Here is a 12,615-nt window from a genome sequence, read left to right as displayed (position 1 = left end):
CTAGCACCGCCTCGCCCTCCCACCGTGCTGGCCGCTGCCCCGGCCATCCCTCTAAGCTCCGCCGCACCAAAAAACAACTCTGGTGCGAGGAAAAATCTCAGGCATCTGAGAAATAGCAAATCTGTACAAGTTTTACTCCCGTAAATAAAAAAGTAAGCTACGAAGTTAATAAGTCAAACTACCCAGCGCTAGTTAAGCTCGCGAGCAATGAGCTTTTGTCAACAATGTGCAAGTGTTGTCCTCTTAAGGATACCCCAAACTGAAAACATAATCCCAAATATGTAACGGGCAACACTACAAAATGGATATGCTCGGCAGAAAGAAAGCTGACAGGATACATTTTATGTTGCCGGACAGCTAGAGAATGGTATTATTGGATAATAAAGGTGAATGATTGCAGAAGAAGCATATAGCTCAATTCAGCTAGTGAGACATAATTATGCTCGCAGGCAGCCCCTGTACAGGCACTGTGAATAAGTAGCGCAGATATTCCAGCTCAACTCAAGAACTGAGAACTGATGTCTGTCACTTAAGTTCTTCCACTGTGATAATTTCACAGGCATAGTATTGAGTTGATCCATGGCCACATCAGTTCTACAGCAGAATGCCCAAGCTCTAAGCAGACATATGGGCCACCAATTTCGGTCCCTGTAAGTTCGAGGATAGGAAAGGTAAGTAAATATTTAGGATTTCGAACGTCAGACTTTTTTAGCATGGCAAATCGAACGCCCGAGATGGCAAATTATGTTTTCATGAGGATGGCGATTTCAGTTTTTGCCAGGAATTGCCATGGTTGCTAAAGGAAATTGCCATCCCCGCGACAACATAATTTGCCATAAAAAACATTCGATTTGCCATGCCTATTACTAGTAAGATGCCCGTGCGTTGCACGGCTAACCAAAATGCATTGATCTAGAGTAGTTTATTTCACAACTTATGTGGTGGTCATCTCATGTGTAACAAATATCAATATGTTTCTTTGGATATATTCATTCTGCTTTTGAGCTCACAAGCATCCGGGTGAAGAGTAAATGCAGACAGAATAGCAAACATAACAAACCTATTCTTGCAAACAAACACGTTCCAGTGTTCAAGCTGCATGCAAAACTTCATGAAGAAAAAACACTTGTGGTGCTTTGCCAAAAAAAAAGCTTTTAAAATAGTTTTTTAACGATTTGTTTATTTTTCTAGTCCAACATTAATGTTATTTTTTCATGAAATGTTGCACAAATAGTTCTACATGTTTGTTTCCAAAAGATTTCTTTAAATTTTATTGATATTATTTGAGCTCAAGAGCCAAGTTCATGTCCCATCTTCCTTCTGGCATTTCTTATGCAACAATCAAGTAAAAAAATAGGACAAACCTATAATTAGATCCTTGCCGTGCCGAGCTGAGTCGGGCCGAGCAACTACAGAATAGGCATTTCTACCATATGTTACCATTACATATCTGCAACTGCAGAAGAAGATTTTCTTCTTCATCAATACCCATACATTGGTCCTTGTCAGATCAGAAGGCGAAGGGCAGTGCATCTCACCTCCCCACACTCTGTTCCATCTATGAGAGTGTGATCAACATGGATTGCGTTGCCGGGAAGGGGGAAATAATAGTAGGTGGTGGCTGCGCCGCCGAGGATGAGCAGGGCGTAGCCACCAACGTACTTGTGGGGGTTGGTGTTGGAGGAGACAGGGGAGGACACAGACGTTGTGGTCGCAGTTGGGGCTGCTGAAGCAAGAATACAGGGGAGGCAGTGAAACGTTGGGGCTCGAACGACTCCGGTGGTGAAATGTTGGGGCTGTGGCTCGTTTCCAGCCCAGTATTTTTTTTTAAATTAGCAGCGAAATGTATAGGCTACAAGAGCAGCCCAAGCCCAATACGAAGCTATCCTTATTTGGTGACCTAGACGAGCAGCATGTACCCACTGACCCACGCGATGCATCCATCCCCCCCGCCGCCGCACACAGCTGTTGCTCACACCTCCCTCCCTCTTACATTCTCTTCTTCTTCCCAACGCATCCATAATCCGTCCCCGCCGCACGCACACAGGCATGCTTTCGTCGCCGAGTGCACACACGTACGCAGATGCTCACGCGTTGCCCACCCATGTTCTTCTCTGCTTGTGTTGCGTCCTCACCAACGTCGGCAGGTGCGTGCCCTCCGCCTCAACGCCGCACCGCCACTTGCTCTGGCACGCCCTGGTGGCCGGCGGTGACCACCATCACTCACAGCACATCCCAGCATGCACCTCCCTTGTCCATCCACTCACGAGCCGCTCAGGCTAAACAGAGCCAGTGCAGAACGAGCTGAGCCACCCATATGCAGCTCGTTGGCATCACCCAGCCGAGCCGAGCTGGCTGCTTCCGAGCGAGCTAACATGGCTGTCTGAATTCGGCTTGGCTCGTGTCCAGTCCTAATCGGCAGCATACTTACCCAGGTCGAAGTCAGGGAGACAGGGAAGGGGGTGGTGGAGACGGCGAGGAGGGGTTTGTGGTAGTGGTCGGCAATGGAGCCTGGGGGCGAACGAACGACGGCACCGACCTGTCCAGATCCTTCTTTCTTTCCTGAGATGGCGCTAGATGAGGTGGGGTAGAGATGGGCTAAACACTGAACTGGAGTGGCAGGGGGTTATTTGTAAAATTGCCATAGTTTGTCTCAGACGCGTTGGATGCAAATCGGATGGCTGTAAATGAAAGATGGCAGGCACACCATCATCACCAACTCAGATTTTTATAGGAGCAGAGATATCTCAATTCCGAATATTTATTTCATGGCAGTGTTGTACGAGACCTCATGAATATTAGATCATAATACAATCCCTAGCACCAATTTTTTATTCTTTCTATTGCAGTGAAGCACTGAGCTAGAACATGAGAGATCCTGGATGTCTAATACAAGTAATTATTTTTTTGAATTTTAATATGAGTAATTATCACTGCATCAAATAACAAAGCTCAAGCACGAAGCGGTGTTCAAGCTAACACGGTACTACAATGAAGATCGAACTAAGAGGAGAAGTTACCAGGAACTTAAAATAGTAAGGACGCCATTTACAGAACGAGTGTCTTAGATGTAGACGAGAGCAGCAGACTGTGTCTAGTTAAAGGACCAGCCAGAGATCTAACTATAGGGAACCAAAAGTATTTATCTTTTAACTATAGGGAACCATAAAAAATGGTGGAAATGCTTCAGGAGTATGATTTACCTTATCTATGAACACCATTCTCTTGCATTCTGGAACATGCGCAACCAAGGACTGGGACCACTCTTCTCAACCTGCCACTCCTTGGGATACCATGGGTATTGCCACATCATAAAGGAACGCTCCGGGTGTGGCATCAGCGCAAGGTGCCTTCCATTAGGGGAGCAAAGGGCCGCAATACCAAGCGGAGAGCCATTAGGGTTGAAAGGATAGACCTCTGTGACGTTATTAGCATCATCGCAGTATCTCAGAGGGGCCAGATTAGATTTCACAACATCAGACAAGACATTTTCATCTGGGAAGAAGGCTCTACCTTCACCATGAGCACTCCAAATGCCCAGTGTAGAGCCTTCCATACCTTTGAACATTATAGAAGGAGAAACCCCTATGGCCACACTGATAAACCGACATTCAAAACGGCCAGATTCATTGTGAGTGAACCTTGGCTGGGACATGTCTCCACCTGCACCAAGCGAGCCTCCAATATCGGGTCCTGGTACCCAACCAAGAAGAGCCATGAGCTGACACCCATTGCACACCCCAAGGCTGAATGTGTCTGGCCTATTGTAGAACTCCTGGAACTGCTGTATGAGGGGCTGGTTGAACCTGATAGATGCAGCCCAGCCTTTCGCTGAGTCAAGAACATCTGCATAGCTAAATCCACCAACAAATGCGATCCCACGGAATTTCATTAGATCAGCCTTCTGGTTCAAGAGATCCGACATTGTGGTGTCCCACGGTTCAAAACCAGCAGCATGGAATGCAGCAGACATTTCCCTATCACTGTTGCTCCCTTCTTCGCGAATGATGGCAACCTTCGGTTTCGAGGATGCAGACAGTAGTTTCTTGTCTGTGAATTTGGGCGTAAAAGACAAATGCCATAAAGGGGATGTTCGGCTTTTTAAGCCTTCTTTCTCAAGCTTGACACAAGATTTCAGCCGCTGTAGCTCCTCAAGCTGAAAGCTTGTTTCCTCCCACAAATCTCTGAGGTCTGAAGTTCTTTCTTTCAAACGCACCTCACCATCAACAAGTAGCTCTATTTCTGGTGCTGCAGTTACTTCTCCTATCACATCAGCAGAAACCCCTGCTGCATTAAGTTTTTGCTTCACTAGATCAAGGTCATCCAAATGCACTTCAATTACAAGACCAAGCTCTTCCGCAAAAAGTGTTTGAAGAAGGTCATTATCTTTTGATTCTATGTTGAGGTTAACACCACAGTTACCAGCAAATGCCATCTCAAGAATAGTGACAATAAGCCCACCATCACTAATGTCATGACCGGCAGAAATCAGACGTTCACTGAGCAATTCTTGAACAACCTCAAAGACCTTTTTCAAGTAAGGGACATCTTCTATGTCTGGGCAGTCATTTCCAATTTGATCAAATGCTTGTGCGAGAGCAGAACAACCAAGTCGTCGCTTTCCTTTAGCCAGGTCAACATGCAACAGAACCCCATCCTTCCCAAGCTTTAGATCTGGAGTAACAGTCAAGGTTATATCAGGACATGTCACATAAGCACTGATAACAAGATTTCCTGGAGCTTTGACTAGCTCGCCATCACATTGAGCTGCCATAGAAAGACTATCCTTTCCTCCATCAATTGCAATACCAAGTTGAATCATGCAGTCAGCCATTGCGACAGCAGCATCATACATATCTGCTCCCTCTCCATCAATCTTTGCAGCATACATCCAATTGCCGCTTGCTTTGACGTCAGCAAGAGATGTAACTTTAGCCCAAACCAGATTGGTCAATGCCTCCCCAACAGCAAGCCTTGCCATGGCCTCGGGATTAAGTAAACCCTTTATCGGTTGTTCTCCAATGGCACAAGCACCACCTGTCAGATCTGTGTAAGTCTGTGCAATTACAGCAACATCAGCAAGTGGAAGTTGGAGAGGGCCAACCGTCTGCTGTTGTGCAACAAGACCTGTCACACACCTGTCAACCTTAGTGGTCAAGAAACGCTTTGAACATACAGAGGGAAGCTTCAATACTCGCTTAAGAACATCCATCAGTGTAACCTCGGGTGCTATGTCTAAGGGCTCACTCGATCGAGAAACGCGCTTGAATTCAAAGGTCTTCTGAGGCATATCTCCTAAAACCTTTTCAAGCTCAAGATCAACAACAGGTAGTGGTGGCGGAAGGCCACTCAACTTCGCATGCTCCACAGCAGCACCGTCAATCAAAACAATTTTTCCACTACCATCAATTTCACCAAGGACAGCCATTGAAACTCTTTCTCTCTCACAAAGTGACTGCAACAGGTTTCTACTCTCAGGCTTCACCAATAATGCATCTTGTTCCTGGTATTCAGCACCCCAGATCTCCAACACAGACAATGTGTGATCACCAACAACAATTGAGCGGATGTCAATTTCAGCACCCTTAGGATAGATTATTTCTTTCACAACATTGCAGTTTCCTCCAGCTCCCTGATCATGAATGCTGATGATTGGATTCTTCTCCCCCATTTCTGCACAAGCCCTGATCACACGATATAATTTCTGTGCCATCTCAGCATCTCCCCGTTGAACTGCATTAAAATCGAGCTCTGCATCATTCTGTCCGCTAACCATACTTGAGGCAGCACCACCACCCATACCAATTCTGTATGCTGGACCACCAATCTTCACAACTAGCATGCCAATTTCTGGATCCCCTTTCGATATGTGTGCATGGTCAATCTGCCCAATTGCTCCACTGAACATTATTGGCTTCAGCCATTCACGGCGCTCCCCATTTGGCAACCTAGAACCAAAATTTCTTGTAAATCCCTGAATTAAAGGCTCGCCAAACTTGTTCCCATAGTCAGAAGCACCGTCGCTAGCATCAATAAGAATCTGCAATGGAGAAGCTAAGTTTGATGGGTATGAAAAGGATGAATCCTCCCAAGGTGCGTATGATTCTTCAATTTGAAGGTTTCCAACACAATAACCAGCAGTTGAGGCAACAACAAATGAACCTTTTCCAGTGGCATGCGTGTCTCTTATACGACCACCTGCACCTGTTTCAGCTCCTGGGTAGGGTGCCACGGCACATGGAAAATTATGGGTTTCTGCTGTGAACAGAATGCCCAGTTCACGCATCATAAGGGATAACGGTGAAGTGGAACCTGGTAGTGCTGGACGTAGGTGATTTACAAGGGTCCCTTTTATTGCGCTCGAGTTATCCTTGAATCCAATAATAGAGTTATTAGGGTTAGCCTTTAAGGGACTCTTTACTAACTGAAACAAAGTACTTGGCATGGTCTCTCCATCTATCTCAAGCTTTCCATTAAAAAACCAATGTCTGCTGTGCTCACTATTGGATTGCGCTATGTCAAAAAGTTCCACGGTAGTTGGATTGCGTTTGATGTCATCTCTGAAGAGGTGAGTGTAGTACTTGATATCTTGTTCATCAAAAGCCAGCCCCATTTTAAGATTTATTTCCTCCAGTGCTTCCCTTCCCTTTTCCATGACTGGTATAACACTGACAGGTTCTGGAACTACATCTGACCGGAATGATGTGAGCTTGCTAGGATAAACACACTCTGTCATCCTGTCATGAACCAGAGCAGCAAAGCTGTTGAGTTGGCTTTCATCAAGTGGGTCACTACCAGGCTGAAGGCACAAAAGATATCTTCTAGACCTCTCCAGGCGAGTTACTTCCATTAAAGATAGAGCTTTACAAATTGAGACAGCATTAGTCGAGAAAGCTGTCGAAAATGTCATCCGGGGACCGACCTCAACAAGGAAGGAATAAGGACTCATAGAAACCTCCTCCTCCAGAAGGCTCCCTGTTTGTAAGTTGTCAGGTTCATAAGTTTCTGCTAGGAGCCACTTAAGTGTTGCAAGCTTCGCAGAACTTAGTGAATCCTCCAACTCAACATTGAAGCATTGCTCAGTCTTTATATCAATAATATTAGAAGAAACCTTTGCCTGCACTTTCCTGAGTAACTCCTTGGCCTCACTCTCTTGAAGAAGTGGTTTGCGATAAAAGTGAATAATCCTTGAAACTAATTCCATGTCATTGACAGATGCCTCTATCAATGGACTATCAACTCCCCTGGATACTGCGGCAGTGAGAGCAGGCATTGTTCTGATATTTGGAACAATAGCCCTTTGATTAGGTAAACGGCAAAGATGACGTAGGTCCAGGCAATGTCGAACCACTCGTGGCCTTCTCAAGGGAAGGTGTCTTGTGGAGATAAAACTACTCCTTTGTTTTCCCTGGTACAAAAGGAGAAGAACATGAGAATGATTACATTCCAAAAAGAGAAGCATATTTAGTTGATAATTCAACTGGGTGCATACCATATTACTAGGAAAGCTTTGAAGACGTAGCATATTGCTTCCTGTCATTTCAGCATGAGATGCCATATTCACGAAACCTAAGATCCTCCAAGAACCTGTGAACCACCGAACAGGAAATCAGGCATTGAGCCGCTGAGCTTAACTAAAGTTAACTCTACAAAATTAAAAACAACAAAACTATTTTGTGTCATTAGCAAATATTGAACTCGGGAATTTATTTCATTATATTTTTACGATGTAAGCAAAAAAGATATATGTACACACATACATATGTCAAGACCAAGGTCAATATGTTTGTTCATTGTTCCAGGATAGAAATCACGTTGAATGAAAATACAGTAGTCACAAATATTTCTCAGGACATGAAAACCCCTTAGGCTGTGCAACGAGAAACAAATAACTTGCTTATTTTATCGAAATATTCATGAAAATTTTAGTAGTTTCAGCATTCACATACTCACATAGACAGGGTTCTTTCATTGAATCGGAGAGTTCTCTTATATGAAATGAATAAAGTGGGTTAAATCATAAGAGGGTCTATCAAATGCAAGGTAGTTCAGCTATTTTTTGAATGATCAGATAGTTCAACCATAGCTACATGAGTGATTCAGCATAGGTTCAGCAAACCACATTACCAACCACACACACAGTGGCGAATCCAGGGTGAAAATTGAGGGCAGGCTCAAAGTTAACAGTGAGGAAAAAAAGCCAGTTTCTCTCAATCCTTTAGTCCAAATAAGGTCAAATTTTCCGAGAATACTACTGGGAATATGCAATATTTGCAAAAAAAAAAACTAAAATTTGGATCTGTTTAGCAAAAGATTCAATATCTCATAATCCTATAATCCAAATAAGCTAAAAAAAATCCTAGATTACTACTGGATACATGTAGAATTTACTGGATCTTTCTAGCAAAATAGCCATAGTTTTGAACCAACATGTTTGACCATACTGTGTTGGGTTCGGGAACAACAGAAAGACATTTGAATTACTAGCAAACCAACTGTGCAAAGTCTTTCTATTCATTTCTACAAATAAGAACAGAAATCAATTCATGGACTAAATACAACAACTACTAACTAGCTAATACAACTAGTTGCCACAGAATCGGTTCTTAAATCTTAACAACCTTCAGAAGTTCAGAGCAATGGCAGCAGCCGGACGACAAGAGCACGGCGCCGGAGCCGTTGACAACCGCAAGTCGGCGGAGGAAAATAGGGAGAGCAAGCCCCCCGCCGTCGCTGATGGACCAGACGGGCAGTGTTGCCGAACTGGTTGCAAACGGTGATGCCGCCGGGAGCCTGCACGTGGTTGCGTGGGTGACCACGGCGATGAAGGGGGCTAGGGGAGGTCGGCTCTCAGCCGGTCGCCGTCGAGACGGCGCGAAGACTGCGGCCAGTCACTGCTTCCGGCAGCGGCTACGTCTCTGATGGCGTGCAGACGGCTAGGCTAGGGACTCGAGGTGGTATGGAAGAAAGGGCAGCGCGGTGGAAGGAACGGAGACCGGCGCCGGCGACTCGAGGGGCGGCGCACCTGAGCGCGTGCGGGCGGGGCGGCGCACAGCGAGGACAGGGACAGCAGTTTCGGGACGAACGGCGGCCAAATAGGGATTCTTCACTGCCTTTTGTTTCCCTTATTCTTGGGCCGTTGGAGTTGGGCCTCTGCATGATCGCGGATCACGTGGGAGATCTTTCGGCCTACAGCTTGTCTCAAAAAAAAAAAAAACTAATGAAACCCTTTTTTTTGGAGGTGCGTCCCCAGCTGATATTTTTTTTATTTTGCGGGAAAGGAACTTTTCATTCATCAGTCATTTTGTTTACATTCAGAGATAACTGATACGTCTCCAACGTATCTATAATTTATGAAGTATTCATACTATTATATTATCTGTTTTGAATGTTTATGGGCTTTATTATACATTTTTATATTATTTTTAGGACTAACCTATTAATCGGAGGCCCAGCCCAAATTGTTGTTTTCTTGCCTATTTCAGTGTTTCGAAGAAAAGGAATATCAAACGGAGTCCAAACGGAATGAAACCTTCGGGAGAGTTATTTTTGGAACGGAAGAAATCCAGGAGACTTGGAGTAGACGTCAGGGAAGCTTTAAGGAAGCCACGAGGCAGGGAGGTGCGCCCTACCCCATGGGCGCGCCCTCACCCTCGTGGGCCCCTCGTGGCTCCCCTGACCGACTTCTTTCGCCTATATATATATCAATATACCCTAAAAACATCGGGGGACACAATAGATCGGGAGTTCCACCGTCAGAAGCCTCCATAGCCATCGAAAACCAATCTAGACCCGTTCCGGCACCCTGCCGGAGGGGGGAATCCCTCTCCGGTGGCCATCTTCATCATCCCGGCGCTCTCTATGACGATGAGGGAGTAGTTCTCCCTCGAGGCTGAGGGTATGTACCAGTAGCTATGTGTTTGATCTCTCTCTCTCGTGTTCTTGAGGTGGTACGATCTTGATGTATCGCGAGCTTTGCTATTCTAGTTGGATTTTATGATGTTTCTCCCCCTCTACTCTCTTGTGATGGATTGAGTTTTCCCTTCGAAGTTATCTTATCGGATTGAGTCTTTAAGGATTTGAGAACACTTGATGTATGTCTTGCATGTGCTTATCTGTGGTGACAATGGGACATCACGTGATCCGCTTGATGTATGTTTTGGTGATCAACTTGTGAGTTCTGTGACCTCATGAACTTATGCATAGGGGTTGGCACACGTTTTCGTCTTGACTCTCCGATAGAAACTTTGGGGCACTCTTTGAAGTTCTATGTGTCGGTTGAATAGATGAATCTGAGATTGTTTGATGCATATCGTATAATCATACCCACTGATACTTGAGGTGACATTAGAGTATCTAGGTGACATTAGGATTTTGGTTGATTTGTGTCTTAAGGTGTTATTCTAGTATGAACTCTATGATAGATCGAACGGAAAGAATAGCTTCATGTTATTTTACTACGGACTCTTGAATAGATCGATCAGAAAGGATAACTTTGAGGTGGTTTCGTACCCTACCATAATCTCTTCGTTTGTTCTCCGCTATTAGTGACTTTGGAGTGACTCTTTGTTGCATGTTGAGGGATAGTTTTATGATCTAATTATGTTATTATTGTTGAGAGAACTTGCACTAGTGAAATTATGAACCCTAGGCCTTGTTTCCTAGCATTGCAATACTGTTTGTGCTCACTTTTATCATTAGTTACCTTGCTGTTTTTATATTTTCATATTACAAAAACCATTATCTACTATCCATATTGCACTTGTATCACCATCTCTTCGCCGAACTAGTGCATCTATACAATTTACCATTGTATTGGGTCTGTTGGGGACACAAGAGACTCTTTGTTATTTGGTTGCAGGGTTGCTTGAGAGAGACCATCTTCATCCTATGCCTCCCACAGATTGATAAACCTTAGGTCATCCACTTGAGGGAAATTTGCTATTGTCCTACAAATCTCTGCACTTGGAGGCCCAACAACGTGTACAAGAACAAGGTTGTGTAGTAGACATCAATCTCTTTTCTGGCGCCGTTTTCGTAGAGGTTAGCGCTTGAAGGTATATCTTTAGATCTTGCAATCAAATCTTTTAGTTCCTTATTTTATCACTAGTTTAGTCTATAAAAGAAAACTACAAAAATAGGAATTAAGGATACCTCATATGCTTCATCTTTTTAATGTCTTTCGTGAAAATAAGGATTCTGATAATTGTGCCAAAGTGTTAGAAGAAGAATGTATTAAAATGTTTGGCACTAGATATTTGGATGATGAACATGATTGCAATGTTGTTAGTATGAATTCCTTGGATATCTATGATGCTAATGATATGCAAAGCCACAAGCTTGGGGATGCTATGTTTGATGAAGATGATGTTTTTGTCCCCTAAGTTTTGATGAGCAAATTTATTTTGATGATAGCATGCCTCCTATTTATGATGATTATATTAATGAAAGTGGGTTTGGAAGAGTGTCAACTTTAGGAAGTAATGATCCCATTATTTTGGAGGATGTTGAATCTTATTGCGATAATTATGAAAGTGGATTTGGAGAGGTCATGACTTTATTTAGCAATGATTCCACTATCTTGGAAGAGGTTTCAATCGATTATGATGAGAACAAAGTTGCTACTTATGATAATTATTGTGATGATACATATGCTATAAAAAGTAGTGATGATTATATTTATTGGAAACAATGATCCCACTATTTTGAAGGATGTTGAATCTTATTGTGATAATTGTGAAGGTGGGTTTGGAGAGGTCATGACTTTAGTTAATGTTAATCCCATTATTTTGGAAGAGTGTCAACTTTGCATACTTGTAGATCATGAAAAGAATGCTTTATGTGATGGTTATATTGTTGAATTCATTCATGATTCTACTAAAAATTATTATGAAGGAGGAATGTGTGCTTATAGGAATTGCAATAATATCAAGTTTCCTCTCTATGTGCTTAAAGTTTTAAAGTTATGCTTGTTTTGCCTTCCTATGCTAGTTGATTATTGTTCCCATAAATTGTTTTCTCACAAAATCCCTATGCATAGGAAGTGGGTTAGACTTAAATTTGCTAGTCATATTCTTCATGATGCTCTCTATGTTTCAATTCTTATTTTTATGTGAGCATCATTGAAATCATCATGCCTAGCCAGGGGCGTTAAACGATAGCGCTTGTTGGGGGGCAACCCAATTTTATTTTTGTTTCTTGCTTTTTGCTCCTGATTAGCAATAAATAATCTATCTAGCCTCTGGTTAGATGTGGTTTTATGTTTTAATTAGTGTTTGTGCCAAGTAGAACCTTTGGGAAGACTTGGGTGAAGTCTTTGCGATCTTGCTGTAAAAAACAGAAACTTTTGTGCTCACGAGATTAGTTGTCATTTTTTACTGGAGAGTGCGATTAAGTTGATTATTTTTGCAGATGGTTAGTAGACAAATTCCTCACGTCCACCAATTTATTTCAGAATTTTTTGAGTTCCAGAAGATTATTACAGACTGTTCTGTTTTAGACAGATTCTATTTTCATTGTGTTGTTTACTTATTTTGATGAATCTATGAGTAGTATCGGAGGGTATGAACCATAGAGAAGTTGGAATACAGTAGATATTACACCAATATGAATTTA

General features: G+C 43.2%; 1 protein-coding gene across 1 annotated transcript; it reads right to left on the bottom strand.

Annotated features, from left to right (window-relative positions):
- Positions 1-208: 208 nt before the first annotated feature.
- Positions 209-9,099, bottom strand: LOC125507667 (probable phosphoribosylformylglycinamidine synthase, chloroplastic/mitochondrial). The gene is made up of 4 exons (XM_048672171.1): positions 8,622-9,099; positions 7,493-7,587; positions 3,204-7,408; positions 209-648 (listed from the first exon to the last, which is right to left on the bottom strand). Exons 2-3 carry the CDS (start codon positions 7,556-7,558, stop codon positions 3,209-3,211), a joined length of 4,266 nt encoding a protein of 1,421 aa, XP_048528128.1. The 5' UTR covers positions 7,559-7,587; positions 8,622-9,099; the 3' UTR covers positions 209-648; positions 3,204-3,208.
- Between the last annotated feature and the right edge of the window lie 3,516 nt (positions 9,100-12,615).

This window comes from Triticum urartu, chromosome 1 (assembly GCF_003073215.2).
Source record: "Triticum urartu cultivar G1812 chromosome 1, Tu2.1, whole genome shotgun sequence".
NCBI lineage: Eukaryota > Viridiplantae > Streptophyta > Magnoliopsida > Poales > Poaceae > Triticum > Triticum urartu.
Note: the sequence above shows the minus strand (reverse complement) of the source record. Positions and strands in the feature narration are given on the sequence as shown.